This window comes from Parasteatoda tepidariorum, chromosome 6, assembly GCF_982258835.1.
Source record: "Parasteatoda tepidariorum strain Cologne lab strain chromosome 6, Ptep-v5.0, whole genome shotgun sequence".
Classification (NCBI taxonomy): domain Eukaryota; kingdom Metazoa; phylum Arthropoda; class Arachnida; order Araneae; family Theridiidae; genus Parasteatoda; species Parasteatoda tepidariorum.
The window spans coordinates 14668672-14691172 of NC_141760.1; the positions used below are offsets into that span (position 1 = coordinate 14668672).

The 22501-nt window shown below is 31.1% G+C and overlaps 2 protein-coding genes across 2 annotated transcripts; one reads left to right on the forward strand and one right to left on the reverse strand.

Moving 5' to 3' along the window:
• Positions 1–3155: 3155 nt before the first annotated feature.
• LOC147807589 (uncharacterized) lies at positions 3156–7434 on the forward strand. Its single transcript, XM_087166582.1, has one exon. It carries the CDS (start codon positions 5613–5615, stop codon positions 6705–6707), a length of 1095 nt encoding a protein of 364 aa, XP_087022708.1. The 5' UTR covers positions 3156–5612; the 3' UTR covers positions 6708–7434.
• A 284-nt stretch (positions 7435–7718) lies between these two features.
• Positions 7719–10572, reverse strand: LOC147807590 (uncharacterized). Its single transcript, XM_087166579.1, has 2 exons — positions 10138–10572; positions 7719–9226 (listed from the first exon to the last, which is right to left on the reverse strand). The coding sequence occupies exons 1-2, from the start codon at positions 10339–10341 to the stop codon at positions 7862–7864; spliced, it is 1569 nt and encodes a 522-aa protein (XP_087022705.1). The 5' UTR covers positions 10342–10572; the 3' UTR covers positions 7719–7861.
• Positions 10573–22501: the final 11929 nt, after the last annotated feature.

Here is a 22501-nt window from a genome sequence, read left to right on the forward strand (position 1 = left end):
TTAACGATAACACCTTCAAAAGCTTTTCTCAATTTCAATACAATTCTTTTTGTGAGAGAATCATAATTATAAGTGTAAACAAATAAGTTAAATCGTATTATTGCTTCCCCTCCCCCCACTATGATATAATTCTTACACATACATTTGAAAATAGGTTATTTGATTTTTTAATGTCTGCATGTTTTCTTACAGGTTAGGATAAACAAGTTAAGATCAGATTGTCATTAAAAAATCCCAGTCAAAGGAAGACCAAAAGGTTTCACAAAGACAGTTATAGGACTAAAAAAAACATAAGACATAAGTTATAGGACTTAAAAAACCTATAGCAGTACCAAAAAATATTATTTTATCATGGTTAGTCGACAAGGAGGTAGCAGAAAAAGCCACAACAGAAAAATATATAATTCCGGAAGAAAAGGTGGAATGTTTCCCGGAAAGAGTAAATAATGCCATACTATACAAACATGTCGATTTGGGCAAGGATGCGTGGCTTATTGTTGAAAACCTTGTTAAAGCCAAAACACTTTCCTGTTCGTGGAGCTGTGGCTTTTGCCAGGAAGACATTTGTTCAAAATGTTCTCTACAATGTGATTCGTGTTTAGCATGGTACCATATTTTCTGTGGCCCTTTAAAGTCCACTCCTAGGAGCAAAGAATGGTTTCGTAACTGTTGTTGTTAAAATAAAATAAATGGTTAAAATTTTGTATTTTAATTTTGTTTTGTCATTACAAATTATGTCTGAAAACTCCTTTTTCCTGCTCTCTGCCTTTCCCCCTTTTTCTGAGGAAAACCGAATGATTAGAGGAGAGAATAAAATTTCTTCCTGATAGGCTAGTAAGACATTGCTTCCGATGCATTTGTTTTCACGCTGATTTGAATGAGATCAATCACCAATATGATCGAACTAATACTCTAAAATTTAAAAGGGTTTCACGCACAAAAAGTACAATTCTGTATTTTCAGCGATTTAAGCAGTTTGCATAGCTATCTAAACAATTGAGGCTTTGTTTCCTATCTATATTTTTATGTTTAATCGAATGAAACTATTCAGGCAATAGAAAGAACAGTTCTAAAGTTACAAGTATTTTCACGTATAAAAAGTATTATATTTTTCATGTGTACTTATGTGCACTTTTTGTTGCGCTATGCAGGGGCCCATCTGAAAATATAAGATAATTTTTTTTATGTAATATCTCATCCTGAATTGAATGATATAGAAATAGAATTTTGGGTCAATGGCATAATTGGTTTTAAAGGTTTTTTTTTTCTTCATTAAAATACAATTAAAAAATTGTACATTTTGTACAAAAAGAAAAAAAAACGCATCGTAACTTTTATAAAATACAAACCCCTTTGATTCTTTTTTTTTTTTTTTTTGAGCTCAGTCAAACAACCGAGAAAAAATACATGAAGAACAATACTTGTCATTACATACGATTAAGATTAAGCAATGTAAAATACATAAATAAAAATACCTGCACAAAACCCTTATAACTTCTCTATCCGACTCCTGTTTTATCTCATTCTATTCAGCATAAAGAATATCAATAGGAATGTCGGGTGCGAAAATGGTAGACGAAAAAAAAGGTCCCTGGAAAAAAAAAGTAACCTCCATAGGGAAAATCTGTAGGGATATTTCCCCTCTCGCTTTCTGGGCAGCATGAATGCTTCCCGCTATTTTCAATGAATATTCTTTTTATCTGTAATAATTCAGATTAGATTATTGAGGTAATTACTTATGGGCTGGTTGTATTATGCTTTTTTTTAAAATTTTATTTAATTTATTTATTCTTCTTTGATTATTTTTTAAAGCGGGAAGATACTATTAAAATTTTTCAATAATGTTTTACTTTTTTTTTTGTAATTTTTTTAAGTGGAAAATGTGTTATTTTCTATTTTAAATTATATTTTGTGAAGAAGTTGCTAATGTGAGGCTTAAAGTAGCCAATCGGGGAAGTTGGGAGGATTTATGTGTTGGATGTTTATTGACTTTGAGAACGCGCGACACGAGAAAAAAAAAATGCACGGAACAGCAAAAAGCGCTTCAATCTAATCTTCTCATTTCAAATATTTTCCCCTACACAGGTACCTTTTTTACCGGGACCTTTTTTTCCTTAAATCCACATAAACGTAGCAGAGCGATCGACGCTCTTTCTCCCTCCAAACCTACTCCCAGCTCGTGATGACTAATGCTACTGGTTTTATTCGGTAAGCAGGCCTCCTAGTCTCGAAGGTCACGCCTTAGTGCCTGTGAGCGGAATGACTGTTGGTATATATTGCTGGATACTTTGTATACAGGTTTAATGTTGATTGTGATGCATGCTGTGATTTATATCTCAGTCTTTTGATCTTGATATGCTTAATAGAGGAGGCTTGAAAAATTCAGCTTGTGTCATTGTTTATATTGTTGCTGTTTGTTTTGCTATTTTTCAGAAATTAATATCTTGTAAGTATATTATTTAATCAATTATTTAATCTAGAGAATCAATTAGTACTTTAAGCTTAAAGTAGCCAATGGGAGGATTTATGTGTTGGATGTTTATTCGTGATTGGAGGTGAAAGTATTGGTCCTTTTCAATTAGAGTCGCGGTATTTATTTTCTTATGAGCTGGGTGTATTTAATTTCTTTATTGCTTTTATTTTTCTAAGGGGAAGATTTAATATAAAATATGCTATCTTTTTATTTCAAATGATATTTTTTGAAAAGCGTGTTGACATTCAAGATTAGCCGATTGCAACGTCATTTCATCCAAACTGTCAAAATGGAAAAAAGGGTGGGGTCGAGCAGGTGTGGTAGTTAACACTCCGTCGGGCGCGTCTCGAAACTTACGGCATCGGGCGCGATGTATCTGTCAGATACATCGCTGTTTTGTGTGTTTTCTGTTAATATGTATTACTTTAAATTTCCTATTTTTTACTCTTTTTAGGTCCAGGCTTTTACACCCGGACCTTTTATTAGTTTTTTATACATATTTTTTTAATTTTTACATATTTTTTAATAATAATTTTTATTTATTAATCACAAACGCTATTATAAAAGATAATTGCTTTGCAAAACATTTAATTAAACATGTTATTACAGTTGAAGAAATATAAAAAGGGCAGTTATGCACAAATAATACATAATATAAAAGTGACAAATTAAATCAGTTATTGTAATTGAATCCGATTCTAAATTTAAGTTCAAGTTTCATTTGAACATTTTTGACACAACATTACTGCATGTTCCAAACAAAAATATTCATTGCATTTTAAGCAGGAATATTGAGTCAATCTACTTTTCTTATTTGATTGGCATGTAGAACACCTTTTACGTTTATTTTGGGTCCTGAAATCGTTTGCATTTTTTCCTTCTTCAGCAGTTGGTCTGTAGGATTGAAGTTTTATTTTCAAATCATTAGATAAATTGGGTTTAGTCATGAGCCTAGTAACTTCTTCTTTGACTAATTCTTGCACCAGTATTTTCAAATACTCTCTCCTGTTCTTAACAGAATTCTGATTTCCCAAAAATACAATTAAGCCATTTAAAGCTGAAATATTTAGCATTGAATAAAAAATTACCATCGGCCATCTTCTTGTATTGCAAGCGCAATGGACAATTGCAGCATCTCTTAAATTTTCCAAATTATAGTCATTACTTCTTAAGATTGATTTCCTGATTACGAAAATATAATTTTTAACTCTGACAAATAAATATTTATTTAATTATTAATATTTTAATTTGAGCGAAAACGCCCTCACTCGAAAACGACCGCTGATTGGTGTGACGTCATTAGAGCCTTACTCCTCACGACCTTCCCGTTGTTATTATGTATTTTCTTTCTTGCGGTTTTAACTAGCTCTTCTTTAACTTATTTTTTCCAAATTTTCCCGCGTGTATTTAAATGCGTATTTAGCAGCAAATATTTTGAAATCTATTGCATATATAGAATCAAAATGGAAGAGGGGTTTCAAAAAGCTCAAACGGACAATTTGCCGCAAGTTACTGAAGAGATGATTATGGATTTTTTTCGAACGAACCAAGATTTCATTTCGCCTGAAATCAAAGGCTCAAAGGTATAAATTTGTTTATTTATAAACTGTAGCTGTAAATAAGGGCGTCGGCAAGGAGGTGCACTTGCACTACCCTGGATTTTCTTTAAGCAATTAAAAATAAATAGAAAAGCAATTTAGTTATGAAATTTTATGTAAAAAATTGATTAATCAAACAAGAATTGCAATCATACAGAATAGTTTTAATCTTTTTTTTTGTGGGGATGGTAGTTTGTTAGAGGGTTGCACCCCCCTATATTTTATTCTACCGGCGCCCCTGGCTGTAAATAATTTTGTGTGTGAAAATGGAACGGCGATTTGTTATAACACATATAGGTACACGTTAAAATATAGCAAGGATTTAAGTATACTAAAAACATCTTTCCACTTTCATAAAAGTATAAAACTAAACGCTATTCTTACACACTAAATTATTATTACTCACAAAAACAAATAATTATACTTACTCACAAAATTATTATTATAAACGTTATACTTACTCTTTTATTAAAATTATTTGATTAAAAATTAATTTTAATAAAATGTATTATTTTATTAAAAATTAATTTGAATTAAAGTTATTATTTTATTAAAGACCAATTATAAACAACTTTGTAATAATTACAATCAATTTTATTAAAATTAATTTAGTTAAAAATTAATTGAAGTCAATTTTATTAAAAATAATTTATAAACGATTTTATAAAAATAAATAAGCTATTATTTTTATTAAAAATTATTGTTTTATCAAAAATTAATATTTAATAAAATAAAATTAAAGAAAATTAGATTCTAATTTATAAAAAAAATTAAAGAAATAGTCAGAGGCAAGCTAGTTATAGAATATTTTTACCCTTTCTACTGTCAAACATAAATACACATCTTCAATTTTAGTATATTTTACTTTAACTACACCTGCTAATGTTTTTTTATCGAATTTTTTTATTAAATTTAAAAATAAGTTTTGCTTCATAATATTTTTTAAAGTGTTAAATCCAAGGTGTAAATAACAACATGAACCATTTTGAAAGATACTGGTACATTTTATGAATGATGTATTAAAAATCAAAAAGATTTTTATTACATTATATTTTAAAGCGTCTAGTTATGCAGATAGTGTGCATATTGAAGGATTTAAAAAAATATAATAGTTTTTATCCCTATTCTGTAAAAAAAAGAAAAAATTAATGTATACTAAATTTTATATTAAATAACTATTTCATAATTTAAGGTTTCCAGAAACTTTTGGAATTTTTACGGAAAAGAAAGATATGAAATAGCGATTAACACAAACTAATATTACATGGACATAGGAAAGCTATAAAAAACTTCTTCTTCTTTATCGACACTATGGCCTTGGGGAGGCCAGGTCTGTCTCAATTGGTTGTTTAGTCTAATAAGATTCTGTTTTTCAGTTTTTAAATCATCTTTTTCACACACACACACACATATATATATATATATATATATATATATATATATATTTTAACTTCAGATCAGCAAGACAAACATATGGGGATAATGCTATAGGCTATGTGCAAGTTAAGCGAGAAAGTGATATCTGCATTGTTAAAGGGAAAATGACTCCTGAGCATAAAATAAAAACCAAAGCATATGCAATAACTTTGACATGTGATGAATCTTCTGGGGTCATAAACTCATTAGTGTGCGATAACTGTGCGGCCAGCGCAGGAGGATGCAAGCACATGATAGCATTTCTTTTCTGGGTTCACCGAAAATGTTCGCTACCATCTCCAACAGAAATAGAATGCTATTGGAAAAAATCTAAACTTTCATCAGTTGGTTCATCCCAAAAATTTATTCATGCTTCTAGTTTAGGTAAAAAAGATATCAAAGATCTTCCCCCAAAGTGTCCTTCTATTTTAGAAGATTGCATGAAAATTGCAAATGCGAGAAATTCTAAAAATGTGCAGCTTTGCAATTACTTTTCTGAGCCCTCAAATCTGGAAAAAATATCATTGCACTATCTAATAGTGCAATTTACAGCATTGAAAGTAGGTACCACAGTCGATGAGTTTTTACAATATCTGAAGGACATGGTGCCTGTTCAACTATGTAGTGAAGTTGCCCAGGCCTCACTTGGCCAAAACCAAAATCCCATTTGGCACGAGCTGAGATATGGAAGAATAACTGCCTCTAAGTTATATGAAGCGTCTCAGTGTGCAAATTTAAATGGCAGTCTTGTTGAGACCATTCTAGGAGCAAAGTTTAACCCAACTAAAGCCATCAAGAGGGGAAGCCATCTAGAAAAAGAAGTTGTGCAAAAAGTTCAACAAAAGCATAACATAAAAATAAAATCAAGTGGGATATTACTAAAAGATGAATTCCCAATTTTCGGAGCGTCGCCCGATGGTATAGCCACAGATTTTATTGTGGAAGTTAAGTGTCCTACCTCTGAAAAAACAATGGAAAAATACTTTGATGACAACAAACCTGCTGCCAAACATTATGCACAAATGCAACTACAAATGTTGTTCGCAGACAAGCAAAAAGGCTTATTTTGCGTGGCGCATCCTGATTTCGAAAAAGGTGGCAATGTAACTGAAATTTGGATTAATCGAGATGATGACTATTGTGAAAATATTATGCATAAAGCTCTTGATTTTTGGAAAAAGGCCATTTTTCCACAGCTGTATAAGATTTCACTTTCCTAATAACTTATCCTACTTAACTTGACTAAATTTAACTTATAAATATTATGCCTGTCTGTGAAATAATCATCAAAATTTTTTGCTTTATTTTTATCTAGCTTTTATTTTTCTATGTTTTTAAATTGGTTATTGCCACCATCAAATTATTTAAAATTGTAATGTAAATGCAATATATCATGTGTGTAGTTTATTACTGTCTATTACATATTTTGATAAAAACTTAGATATGCATTAGTGTTTATTTTAAAAATTCATTGTACATATGTTAAATAGAGAACATTAAAAAAGAACTTATTTGTTACATCGAACTGATTATTATAACTTTATGAAAACAAATAGGCAATAAATTTTTGTTATCATTATTTTAACTTATATTAGTATTTAGTAGTAAAAAAAAATGCATAATATGCGTTAAGAAGGGCACAGTAAAAAAAAAACTTTAAAATACAAATTTCATACTGTCAAACATAATATTATTCTGCCATTATCTAATAAATTTTAATATTTGCTAAAAGTATAATGTAAATGTGAAGGATCATGTGAGCGATAAAGAGTTTATAATGAGAAAAAATTCTAACCACAAGCAACAAGTACTTAAAAAATAGGAACAAAGAGAATTTTTTAAGAAAAAAGATTAGTTTATTACAACTATTATATATTTTGATAAAAAAATCAACTTTAATTGTAAAATTCCAAAGAAAGACATGTTAAATAGAGATTAGTAAAAAAGAATTTTTTTATTATATCAAAGTTATTATAACTTTATGTTATAAGAATTAGGTTATGATCAATAGGTAATAATTGTAGTGTTTCTATAATTTTAACTTATATTTGAAGTAAAAAGTAAATAATATGTGTTAAGAAGGGTACAATAAAAAGACTTCTTAAAATATAAATCTTAAAAAGTATCTAAGTGAATTTCCACAAGTATGATATAAAATACATAAAAATATTTCAAACATTTATGGCAAGTATCTTTTTAACATTCTCTTAATTTTTTAAAAGTATCAATTTTCAGAGGTTATAAAGACAACCAAAGAAGCTGCTGCAGTTAAAATTAAAAAAAAATATTAAACTAAATATTTGAAAAGAAAAATATATTAATTTTAAATAGTTTTTACAAAATTTTTTTTTTACAAGGTTACAAATATACACATTTAGACCTTAATTAATTTGTTTTGAAAATTTATAAGACCACAAACTACTATTAAAATTTGATCAAATAGTTGCACTAAATGTCTATCAACGCAAGTATGCTTAGATAAGATAGAAAAATTTCTCAAACGATTAATAACTCTTTCTACGTGCACTCTAACTGCAGCAACTTGTTTGGTTGTCTTTACATCCTGCGCAGACATCGGAGCACTGTGAACAACAGATGGTGGACGAATCAAATGGCAGTGCAATTGCTGCAACAAACATGAAACATTTTTAAAGCCTCTGTCTGCCATAACGTCTAAGTGAGGAAATAACATATTCAAATAACCACAATCTTCAACAATGGCAGTATCAGAGGCACGTCCACCATAACCTTTCGAAATGAAACTCACAGTTCCATCAGGAGTGCAGGACACTAGATACTTTATGGTGTTGTCTTTATAATACTCTGACCACGTTAAACTTTGATGTAAGGGGTTAGTGAGCTTTTCAATGGGTATTTCGAAGCAATCAATGATGCTTTGCACATTGTAATATTTTCTTCGAAATGCCACCGGCAAACACAACTTGATGCTACTTGGGTCAGCGGGCCAATAAACAAAGTTTTGCAGCACTCCTGCAAGAAGAAACAATGTGTCCTTAAAAATCCTCCCCACATTACTAGCACTCATGCCGAAAAGCATTCCAAGTTGTTCATAAGTTTCATTCTGTCTGATTTTTTTCAACGTGATTATCACATTCAGCTCCAAGCTTTTAGCATGTTTTGACAAATAGTCTATTAAAAAAGCTTCCTCTTTCTGAATCCCTAAGCACATCAGGGGATTTTTTTGGATTGCCTTCAGCATACAATTTCGTATCGCTTTTTTATCTTCTTCTTCATCATCCTCTGGATCATAATCAGACCCAGACAAACATTCATAATGATAATCATTTGACGTGTCTTTGTCACATTCAAATAATTCTGTACACGGTATTGCACAATTTTCCTTAACACTTTCTTGTAAATTAACAATATCCGCATTGCAAGCTTTATTTTGCATATGAGGTGAGATTTGGCAACCAAAATCTCTCATAGAAACAGTGGTGGTACTGGTGCATTTACTTCTATATCCAGGTTTAATATTTACCTGGCAAATGGCATCTTTATATTCGTCATCTTTAATGTGTGCTGTAGTAACTACAGCTGAATTCGAAAGAATGTCATTCACAGTGTTCTTTCGCTGACGCTTTGCAGCTCTTTCTGTAGACAGAGCTGGAGGCTTATTTTTCTGGCATGCAAATATGTGTGGTAAAGCTCCTTTTTTTAACTTGAGATTTACACCTTGTACTTTATGCCGCACATAATTTTCTGTATCAGTTTCAAGCTGAAACAAATGAAAATTTTATCAAATTTAGTCCATTCTGCAAACATTCATAATTTACATAAATAACAATACCAAGCATTTCAGACATATTAATAAAAATATTCAATTAGCTATTAAGAACCACACCTGTTTTATGATTATGTTAACTATGTGCCTATTTATTTTTGCCCTACAATTTTATTTAAATTATGGAGAAGAAAAAACAAATATAGTTGAACTTCTTTCTAGAATTTCTTTTACGAGAACTGTTTTTTGATTCCTTGTCATTTTGCTTACTTGTATAAAGCTGACAATGTGAGCTACTTTTAACGTGACCAAACTTTCTGTTCCCCTTCGAGTTGAAGTTAATGAGGTTCAACTATATAAACCAATAGAATTTAACTATAAAAGCATAGAAAAGTTAAAATTCGAAATAATATTATTCGTAATAATATCAACATTCAGGCATTTCTAATACTAATATAAATGAATATCTGATACATTTTTTATTCATTTAACAAACAAAATTAATGCTCATTATTAATTTACATTCATAAATAAATAGTTTGAGTTTTCTGAAATATTTAGATACTAACACCTAATTTTATTAAAACCAATTTACCTAGGTATAATTTACAGCAACAAAAACTGATATCAATTTCCACACAATGCAGTGGCACTTTCACATGTAGCTACCAGACATTAAAAGGCCAATGTATAGGTTAAAGTCATAAATAAATAAAAGTGGACTTTATTTATACACTGCCGTCCATATGTGAGAGTTAAATAAACAAAAGAAAAAAAGTAGTAGATCGGCTGTCAACAATCGATCAAATTTCGACTGTTGAATTCGTCTGTCAATACAAATCTTATTTCAGTTTAATGATGGTCTCACGAAGATAAAAACTTATAAGGTGATTGAATATACTTACATCAAAGTGGTCTTGGCAGATATGTCGAGGGCATTTTTCAGAAAATTCAGGATTTTTATTCTCATCACGCTTCATTAGATGGCACCATGTTTTCCTTATCTCAGCTTTTCTTGGCACATCAAAAAATATCTTTTCAGGAGCTGTGGAAGTTGTGTTAGTGCACATAGGCACTATACAGTACTTATATTTACTTGATGAAGACATCAAACAGCAATACACTTCGATTTTAAAATATATTTTTAAAAAAACAAACGACGTTCAACTAGGCACGTAAACAAGCGTTAAATCACCAAGGAGAAAAAGTGTAAACAAACGCGAGTCAGGCTCGAATGGCGTCACTTTCTTAAAAGTCACGTGACTTCCTTTTTAAACTGAAAACGAAAGTACACGATTTTTAATTGCTCTTAATTAAAAAAAGTAGCATTTTTTGGGAGGTAAAAAGATGTTTTTCAGGACTTTTCCATCATTCTGAATTCATTAAGAACATAAAAAAAATTGACTGCAATTGTCCATTATAAGTTCCACACATCTTATCTAGAGCATCAACACCATATTTTGTATCATTGTAAAATGTGATGATCTCTGGCTTTTTTCTCTCTCCAGTGTCTGCATCTATAGCACCATCAAAGTGCATACTTGATACAAGTAAAACATTCTTGCCCTTTTTCGGTACGTATGAAACTAAAGTGCTGTTTTTAGAAAAACCAAATACTCTTGAATATAATTCTTTTCCTCTTGATGTCACAAAACAGGGGGGTATTTCTTTTTTATTGTTCCTACGTAAGAAAGTTTCTTATCTTTTAGGGCTTTTATGCAGACCTGGTAACTTTGTAAAAAGGATTTCAGGAGATATTATTAAAAACATCAGGAGTGTAACTCGGAACAAATTTATTCATATTTTTGTGCATAAATTTAAAGATACATTACTTTAGAAGGGTATAATTAATAGAAAAATATTGAAAATGGAAAATTAATACTAGTTACTGAACAATATATAGACCATCTTAGATTATTAAATCATGATTAAAATTAACTATATTATTCACTTTTTTAATGATTTTAAAAAAAGTATAATTATTTTTTAAACTTACATTATGCAATGAGATTACTATGAAAGAATTGTAGACAAAATAATTATAAAGCAAATGAAAAATAAATTTTAATAAAACGAACACTTTCCTCGTTATATTGTTATCATTATACATAATTATATCAAAGACTTAAACTTTTTCGCCAGTTAAAGAAACATAAGTAGCTTTTTTAGCTTTTATTAAGTCTTGTTCAGTTAACACTGCATCATAGCAGCATGTTTCGGAACTTTTGCACTTCTCTATTAGCAGTGCCTCCAAGGTTGGCAAAGCCAAGCTGGACCTACTATCAGTTAAATTTTTTTTAACTATAGAAAACACCCGTTCACAAGCAGCATTGCTGTGAGGCAAAATGAGTATGGTCAGCATTATTGATGGCAATGCTTCATATTTCCTTGCACCATTCATATCCACTAAACCCGATATAAGAGTCCAAGCTGTGTCACATCGTTCGGCTGATAAAATCTCTTCATTTAGTTTGTCCATTATACAAAACTGCAAACTCTTGCTCAATTTGACTCCGTTTTTCCTCTGAAACAAAAAACAGAGACAAAAAATAGTCCAAAGAAGCAAATTTAGCTTCATGTCGAATGGTTATATCAGCCACTTCACAGTGTTGTAAACTTCAGTGGTCAGGGGAAATTTTTTTAAAATATAAGAGAGTGCTTCGGTATAAAATTTTCTGATTGACGAATAAAACTGCCTCATTTCTTCTGAAGAAAGGTCTGAATCTTTTATGTATTGTCTTGTCTTGCCACCTATCACAAGTTCAGAATCATCTTTTTGGTTCTTTGATTTATTAAAATTGACCTCAAAAACAGAACTTGCATTTGCTATGCATGCTGGTTTTATGAATCGAGACAAAATATTGCTAAATAAATTCATAAGTTCTCTCTGAAATCTATGAATCAATGGAGCTTGCTGCTGCATCATCGTATTGCACGATTCAAACAATGGGATGACTGACTGTAAAAAGAAAAGGTAGAGTTGAGTCGATTTATCCTCAAAAATAGTCTTCAATTTTTTAAAAGTTTCCGAAGAGCCCTTCTCTTCCTCACAAAAAAAGATTTTTAAGGCATCCCATTTCTCTAAAAATCGATCAATGGTTTTGCCCATTGATAGCCACCTTGTAGCCCCATACTTAAGAACCTTGCTGTTTTCAAGATTACATAGTTCTTCACAGAATTTTAAAAGCTGGATTCTCTTTGAACTCTTCTTCAAATAGTAGAACACATCTATCAAAAAACTTTCTACATCAAAACTGATTTTTTTTGTAGCATGTTTAGCAGCTAAATGGATTAAGTGGCAAGCATAACCATGAATGATGACATTAGGATTCTTTTTCTTTATAAATGACCCCACTCCTTTATGTTGTCCAAGCATAACTGAAGCATTGTCTGCACAAAAGGCGATGCAGTGTTCCCAGGGAACACTATTTTTTGACAACACACTATCAAGGAGCATGAAAATGTTTTCCCCGGTACCATCCTTATCCAATTTTGGAAGAGAGAAAAGGGTAGTCTTAATTCTACCGTTGGTATCATCAAAGAATGTTACCACCAGAGGAAAAAGCTTATCGCCAGACGAATTGCTCCCGTCTGTCGCTAGAGAAAACTTTCCATTCCTCATTATGGAGCACAAATTATTTTGAGTAGTTTCTGCAAGACTTTTGCAGATTTCTGTCGTTTTTTTCCTAGCGCATTTGAATTTGGCCGCTATGTTAGAGTCCGGGAACATTCTTTTAAATAACTGGCCTACGTGGTCCGCAACAGATAGAGGTAAATTATGCTGAACTATGAAATTGGTGAAGAGAGTTTCTGCTTTAATGACACTTTGGCTCTCTTTTGAGGAACTAGAGAATATATCTCTAATACTTTTACTGGAGGAAGAAGCGGCACCATTCGCTCGATGGCGCGATCCCTCCACATGCCGTAAACAGTCATTCCGACCTCCATGAGCGATAGAAAAATCGCATTTGCAAATATTACAGTATACATGATTCATAGATTTAGTCGAGCGAGAAAAAACTGGCCATTCGACAGAATATTCTTTTCTATACATCTGTGAATGTTTTTTGGAAGCCATGATCTTATCTTCAAGCAGCAACTAACTTCAACTAAGCCTAGCGTCGGCAGCAGAAAAAAGTAAACACGACAGGCTCGCACCACAGTTTTAATGTAATGGTGACGTCATTCGACCAGTTCTAGCTCTGCAGGTTCGGTGACGTCAGCACTATACCACAAGAGCGCGGGAAAAGAAACACCGTTCTCGATTGGGAGGAGAAGGAGCTGACGTGAAAGGGGCGGGGAATAGGATTACGTGACGTCATCTTAAGAAAAATGTGAAAATTAGCTACTGGGTTTATTTTCCGGGTAAAATGTATATCTTTGCGGAGTGCCCAGAGTACACTGGAATTTCCGGAGAGGCTCCGGAAATTCCGGGGTTGTTACCGGGTATAGAGGTGAACCAATTATCTGCTGTTATATTGCGACCACTGTTGAAAATTGGTTCCGATAATCGCAGAACAACATCTAGTGGGGAATTACTGACACTAAATGGACCTTCGGGCTGTTTTCCGGCATAAATTTCTAAATTTACAGTGTACAGAGTTTTAGCATCAACTGCTGCGAATATTTTAATGCCATATTTGTTTGGTTTTGATGGAATGTATTGGCGGAAAGGGCATCTTCCTCTAAAGCCTTCTAATTTCTCATCTATCGTAACATTTTGACCCACACAATAATTACTATTACATTTTTCCACAAATTTCTCAAACATTTCTCTTATAAGTGCTAATTTATCTGTTTTTCTTCTCTCGTTCCTCGTCTCTTTATCATCGAATCTACAGCATCTTAAAAGAAATTTAAATCGTTTTAGACTCATTACCGTTCTAAACATCTCAATACCCATTCCATCAGTAGACACAGTTCTTCCAAAATTTGCCGATTACTTCGCAAAACACCAGCTAATAGAAGTAAACCAATAAGTGCTTTTATTTCAATAATATCTGTTAGTCTTGCATCTCTTTCTCTACTATGTAGATCAGAAACTATAGAAATGTATTTGTTAGTGCATTTTACAATTATTTCCAATATTTCGTCAGGAAAGAAACAGTTCCAAGAGCCATATATAGTTTTTATACCTTTCGCACTTCCGATTACTCCAGGTAATTTCGTGATAATATTCTGCGATCTAACTTTCACATTTTTTCTTCCGATATGTTTTGCCCATTTAGTATTATTGCCCTTTCCTAAATAAAAATCATCATTATTAGCATCATCATCGAGTTCTGAGTCATTATAATCACTTTCACTGCCATCAGAATCAACTTCACGTGTTTCTAAAATATCTTCTTCGTCAGCATCACTTTCATCAAATTCTTCAGCATTTAATTCCTCATTTCCATCACTAAATAGAATACTATGAACTAGCTCTAGGTCTTTCTGATTTTTCAAATCTAAAAAGCGTTTAGCACTCATCGTGGGAAAAAGATAAATCAAAAACGCTCAGGGAATCTCGATACTTCCATGTAGCTTCACGAGTCAAACGTTATCGGGCGCGTGTATCTAACAGATACAAAACTTCAAACAAGCTTAGAAACAGGAAATACTCCTACACGGAACTGGTCACTACTGCATTTCAAAGTAGCAGGGGGCCAGATGGACAGATACTGATGAGGTCAAGGTCGTAAGAAAATGTTTTAGGGGACAAAAGCAGAGATATTGACACACCTGTATCTGTCAGATCAACGCGCCCGATGGAGTGTTAAAGATAAGAAAATAATTTTGTTCTTCAGCAATAGGGAAAACAGATGAGGGAAAAGAGTGTGTTGAAAATGATGTTAGGGATTTTTAACTGCTTTGGAACACTAAAAAGTGCGCAATTAAGGAACTGTTTATTTATTTATTTTCCGTTTCACGTGCTTGATAACAAAAGCGAAATAATTAGCAATATTATTTTACGGAAATTCATTCACAATTTTTATTTCTGATGTTTCTTTTTTTCTTTTCTTTTCTTCTTAATGAATCTTTACAATATTTTTAAAACTTTCTTCCTTCACTTATAAACATTGCGGGATTCTCAAGTGGAAACATAGTACTAGAAGTTTATATTGCTTTGATACCAATAATATATTTTACAATAATAACATAAAAATGTTTTTGTCTGAATTAATTATAGTTAAAAAATAAATAAATGCATTGATATTTAGTATGAAAATATGTAGAATTTTTATTTATTTAATTTTTGTGCATTAAAATAAATACAAAAAAATAAATAAATAAAACAAATGAGCTCGAACATCATTTACTATTTCAAAAATAGTTTATTTTTCATTTTTCTGCATACTTTAATACATTATTTTTCTGTACAAAATTACATTTTAACAATTTATAATAACACAATAGTTGAAATGGTGTATTGTATACTAAATAAAAATTTTATTTTTTTGAAAGTGATGATTTTTTAAAACTTTCATAATAATAAATTTTTTTTTAAAATTGCAAAAATTTTAATAATAGAATTTGAAAGTTTAATATGATCTAATATTAAAATTATGATTGACATTCATGCAATTCACATTCGTGCAATTTGCGCAGTTCGCAGTTTGTCTCAGGGACCGTTCTCTCTGGAAGCGAAAAAAGCGCGTATACGAATTTAACGATTCCAATGAAAATCCGATAAGTTAAATATATTTATCCGCATAAAGCTCTTTAATCAAGTTGCTTTTGAATTCGCATATTCGATTTATTTTTGCATCCAGTTAGAGAATAGCCCTTTACAAGTAGTTTCAAGGGAAACATTTACACTATGCGCAAAAACTTTAAAAACGCTTGCCTTGCCGATGTTTAGAAATTGAATGTGAGAAAGACATTTTGTGCCTGTGAGAATCTAATTTACTTGTGATGGCATGAAGTAAAAGTGCACATGCATCGAATACATTGATGTTGCCATTCAGTAGTACATAATCTTTTTGATTTGCTTTACTAATATTTAAATGATCATACTTTTCTCAGATCAGAGATCAAATTGTTTGGAGTGTTATACTGTCTCTTTTATTATTATAATTATACTGTCGCTTTTATTATAATAACCAAAATAAAAGAAGTATGCTTTTATCAACTATTAATGACTTATGAGAATTCCAACTTTTTGCTGATAGTTAATATGTTCAACATAAGATAAGGTTTATAAAGCTTGATTAAGTCTATAGAAATATGTAAAAGGTTAAATACTGTATTTACATAGTAAATCTCTTATCAGCTGTTTCTTAATATATGTTACTGACCTTCGCACCAACATAATATAACAAATGGCACTGCTTATGCCTGCTCGACATGATTCTCTGTAGTTACTACTAAGTCTATTTTAATCATTATGTATAATATCTTAAATACCAAAGAAAAAAAGGACAATGCAAGATGAAATAAAAGGTATTAAACAATATAAAATTGCCTAAATTATATGAATTTATATTTCCAATTTTCTTAGTTAAAGTGGATTTTTTGTTTTTTAAATTGCTTAGTTAAACTTCGCATAATTTTTTTTTGTTATTTTATTCTTTTTTTTTATTTTAACATTGATGTATTTTTAATGACTATATATATTAATTTTATTTTTAATGCAATAAAATTGATTTTTTAAAAAATATATTATCCAATAATGAATTAACAGTAATTAATTTTTTTATTTTAAAGTTAAAATGCTAGTCAATCCTACACAGTTTCTTTAAATCTATTAAAATGCAAAAATAATGTACTATGAAACTTTGAGACATTTTACGCTAGTTATCAAAATTAAGGAGTAATAATTTTTTAAAAAATAAGTACCCTATATTTAAAAATGCACTTTGAAACAACCATTAAGCAAATAATAATTTTTAAAAATTTGAAATTTGTAAAAAAAAGAAAAAAAAGAAATCAGAATTAAATATTCTTTGATTTATTTCTGAAATTATATTTAATTAATATTTTTACGATAAGCTGGGAGAAAATAAAATCTGTATTAAAGATATCTATTTAAAATATCTCTAACATTATCTATGAGTTATTTCCAGGTGTGATTATCTTACGTTAACTGTTTTAATTAAAGAAATTTATTTTATTTTGATTTTCAATTTTAGGTTTTTTATTTTCACTTTTTTTCTTTTAATATTTGCCTGATGGTTAATTTTTTCATATAGAAAAATTTTTCCATGACTGATAATTGGTATATAAATTATTATGTCCTTACATTTAAAAGAGAAAGTTTTACAAATAACGTTACAATGAAATAAACAAATTGCAGTACCGTAAATTATTCATGGCTTTACTACTTTTTAAAAAAAAGTTTTCTATACAAGGCTGGGAATAATTCCAAAACTTTCTGAATAAATAAATTTTATGTTGAATAAACTTTTGGAAAATTTGTAATTAAATTCCAGAGAGTTTTTTTTTTAAAATGACTTTCATAAATTAACAAATTCTATTTTTATTCTTGAATTAACAATTTTCAACATGTTACTTTAGTTTAAAAACACTGTTTCTTGATTATTGCCTTAGTCAAATAAGGGATTTTTTTTTTCTTCAAATCTTCAGTTTGTTTCTATAATTAATTCAAATATAGGTTAAATCAAAATTATGAGATTCTAGTAGAGAAATTAATACTTGAATAATAATAATAAATATATATATAAACTGACTTATCTGGAAATTAAATTCTCGATTGAAAAATTAAAATGAAATCATACTATATAACATTTTTAAAAATAAATTTCTTATCTGTATATTCTTCGAATAGCCTCAGAGAACTCCGTCTCACACCTGCTTTTCAATTTGTTGTAAAACGTTTTCCTGCGAATTTTATGGAAATCCGGAGCATGGTTATGTGTCTCTATAGCATTTTTCAAAAAGCCATTTATTGTAGTGAGTTTCGCTGTGCAATTTTTCTGTTCACATTTCCAATAACTAGTTTCATTTTTATATTTACTGTGCAAAGTAAACAAATAATTTTTATACAGTATCAAATAGCCCCCTCTTGAAGACTTTAAGTAGCTTATTTCCGACATTATTTAAAATGACTAGAAAAAATGCTGAAGATTGAATATATGGTTAAGCGATAGTAAGAGGAAAATCTATTTTCGCTTTCAGGTTTTCCCCAAAAAAGGATTCTGTCCCCTGTATAAAATCCCTCTGTACCCTTCCCTCCAAACGGACCCCAGGAGATCTCCCGTGCCTGGGTGCACATCATTAATTATCTATTGGGTCAACTTTCGTTTGGGTGAAGTTTCATATACACGGAGGTGAAAAGAAGGTATTTGTCTTTTTTTAATTAGAGTCGCGGTATTTCTCTATTTATTTTATTTATTATGTTCAATAAAGAAGCAATTTTATTGAAAATTTTCATATTTAATTAACTTTTTAAGAATAAATGCATAAATAAGAAACAAAAGTTGGGTAAAAAGCACTTTTAAAACGCGCGACACGAAAAAAAAAACCATGCAGGGAACAGCAAAAAGAACTTCAATCTAATCTTCTCATTTCAAATATTTTCCCCTACAGAATTTTCCCTACACAGGTACCTTTTTTTCCTAGAATCGCGTAAATAGGTATGAGTACAAAATTGTTCTTTTCTTGCATGAAACCATATCAACTAAACTGATTGTCCGATCGTCAGGGAAATGGTAAGATATCCTGAGTTAAGAAAAAATACACTTAGCCTGTCTAGAAGAAATTCAATTCATCCCTACAAGTCACTTTCACTACATGTGCAATGCTGGATATTAATTTACTTTTTAGGAAAATGTCTAATTTTACTGGGCTCATTGTGCATTTTAGTCTTTGGTGTATTTAATCTAGAGATTCTTTCCAACAATTTGTGAACAAATTTTAATGAACTGAGTTTTTTTTTAAATCAATTTTAATTTATTGATTATAAAACATAACTTTTTCTTTCAAAAATAGAAGGCGCTTTCTATTGCTCACAAAACCCCTTTAATTGCTTTCGCAGTTATTATTAGTCTTATTCAATACATTCTTTTCTTATTCTTCAGACATAAGAGAAGGTTGGTGACTGCAAAAATTATGGTTTTAGCAAGATTAGCTTATTTCATACGTCAAAAAAAAATGTCATAAGAGGAAATAAACATTTAATACTAGATTTGAAAATTAATTGATTTAAGCAAAGTTAGATATAATACATATCTTCAACCACTTGAATTCGTGGCTGCAAAAATTCATGATTTTGCAGCTAATATTTTCGCGTTTTAAAGTAAATAAAAAAAATTAATTTTGAGTTAAAATGACTCTCAGGGTTGCCACGGCACCGGGAAAATACAGGGAATTTAAAGTCAAATGCAAAAACAGGGAAAATGCAGGGAATTTCGTGTTTTTCCTTAAAAACCGGGAAAACGCAGGGAATTTTAAATTGCTTAGTTTTTTCGCTGAAAAATGCCGATCTCTTTAACAATCATAAGAAGAAACGATCGCAGCTGTAGCTCGCTCCGAAAACGAAATAACATCCATTGAACCGTGCGCGGAAGCTCATCCATTTCTACCACCGTCACTTCCCACATCTTCTGCATAGGCCAGTCCAATTTAGAGGAGGTAGCTCTTTCTCCTCTAGAAGCTCACAAATTGCGCATGCGCAAGTACGAGTCTCTCCGTCTCGTCGAATGTGCATATGGATTCACGCTCGCGGAAGTGGCAATATTCCATCTGCTGTTGCGTAATGGTGTAGCTGTTGTTTGGTCGCTCGCACGTGTGTTTACATGTTGAATATTTTGTTGGTATTTTTTATCAATAAAAGTTGGTTAGTGATTTTTTTTAAAAATGAGCTGCTCTAAGTCCGTTTTCAATACGGATTGGATGGATAAAAATATTAATCCCGACTTTGCAGCATGGGTTACCGAAGTTCCGAAAAATCCATTTGCTGCGTACTGCTTGCTGTGCAATAAGAAAATAAGCCTAAGTAATATGGGGAGACAAGCGCTTACCAGTCATAAGAAGACAAAAAATAATACAAAACGTGCCGATTCAGAAAAGACACCATCAATTTTGGATTACGGAAAAGCGGAAGTAGCGCATACCTCAAGTCCAAAAACAAAAGATTTGGTGTCCGGAAATAAACCAATAATTAACTTTTTAATTCATGAACAATCATTTAAAGCTGAACTGTTATGGGCATTAAAACTCGTTGCATCGCATTCGCGTTTAATTCTTTTAATGATGTAGCGGAATTATTTTCACTAATGTTCGCTGATAGTGAAATAGCCAAAAAGTGTACGTTGGGGCGTTCAAAAATGTCGTACCTTATCTGTTTCGGATTAGCACCATTTTTTCAACAATCTCTTCTGAAATCTTTAAAGAACAAAAAATTTGTCATATGCTTTGATGAAGCTTTGAACTGCATTTCGCAAAAATGTCAAATGGACCTTATAGTAAGATATTGGTGTGATTCAACTAATAGAGTCTCCACAAGATATTTTAATTCTGTATTTTTAAGGCGTACTACAGCTCAAGAACTCTTTAAGAATTTTAAAGAAGTTATATCAAGTTTAGACTTACAGTTACTCTCAGCATGGATGGACCAAGCGTCAATTTAAAATTTTTAAAACACGTCAACGAAGAACTTTTGTCAGAAAATGACTATAAAATTTAAAATCTGGGTACTTGTGGACTACACATAATCCACGAAGCGTTGCAGTATGGACACAAATCTACTGGGTGGAAAGTAGATGTTACTCTAAGAGCAATGTATGGAATATTTAAAGATAGTCCAGCAAGACGTGCTAATTTTCTGGAAGTAACAGGCTCTTCCGAATTTCCATTAAAGTTTTGTTCTATCCGCTGGGTAGAAAATTTTAATGTTTGCGAACGTGCTCTTAAAGTTTTTGACAATGTAAAAAAATACATTGAGTTCAGTAAAAAAGATTTGCCTGGATCTATGACTTGTGACAATATCAAAGGTGCTTGTCGGGACAAATTGATTCTAGCTAAAATTAGCTTCTTTTCCTATATTTCAAATATTCTTCAGCCATTTCTTAAAAAATTTCAGACCTCTGAACCAATGGTGCCTTTTTTGTTTCAGGACTGTTTTCAGGAGGTGAGCAAAAAAATAAGTGCACATTGAGGAAGCGTAGTCGCCTCCTCAACGCATGCGCAGATTTGGTGAATTTGTTTACATTCTATAAAATGGCGTCGTCGTCGGAAGATGTTTTTCTCGCTCTCGTCGCGATTGGTATAAAAAAGAAACAGATTAAGAAAAAAGTGAATCGAAGATATTGTGTTCATCCTTATAATCGGCAACAACCAATTCACGGAAAATTTAAAATTGTTGAGGAGATGAAGCAAGACCCGGTGATGTTTCAATCCTATTACATAATGACACAACCCACATTTCAGTTGTTATGCGATTTGTTGAAGCCGTGTATTCAAAAGAAGGACACAAACTGCAGAGAATGTATTTGTCCAGAAGAGCGATTATTGATTACTCCAAGGTAAGGAAACTTTTTATTTATAATCTGGATTTTAAAGTATTATGCTTAGTGTAATAAGTTCGATATTAATTTATAAGTAAGACTCAGTGATGGACTCCACATTCATCAAGAAACTTATACAAAAAATTTAAATTCAGTTATTGAGTCACCAAGAGATTTCGATTTTCTATTAGAAAGATTTTAAACTTTGGAAATATTGAAGGAACCAGTATGGTACACTCTTATTAATTTTAGTACCAGTGCATACACACCAGCTAATTTCCATTATTGGTAATATTATTTTAGATATAATATTTAAAATTTTTAAAAAGAACACTTTAAAATATTTGGCACATTTTTCATATTTATCTTTTGATGTCAGTTTCTTTATAATTGTTAAAAAAAATTGTAAATTAAATCACGCCACAAACTTAGAAGTGTTGTAAGGATAACATTAATTATGATTTTGCACACATGTAGATAAATGCATATTTTTAAAAATTCTATTTCTCGATTTGTAGATATCTTGCTACTGGATTAAGCTTCAGTGGACTAGCTGCTGATTTCATGAGAGGCGAGACATCAATTGGCAAAGTGGTTGAAGAAACATGTTCTGCTTTATGGCAGAATTTGAAAGAGGAGTGCATGCCAAGCTCAACCGAAGATCAATGGAAAAGTGAGACAGAAAAATTCACTTCTCTGTGGAATATGCCTAATTGCATTGGCAGCATTGATGGGAAACACATCAGAATTCAGTGCCCAAAAAAAGTGGTTTCCAGTACTACAATTACTTGGATTACTTTTCAATCGTTCTACTTGCTGT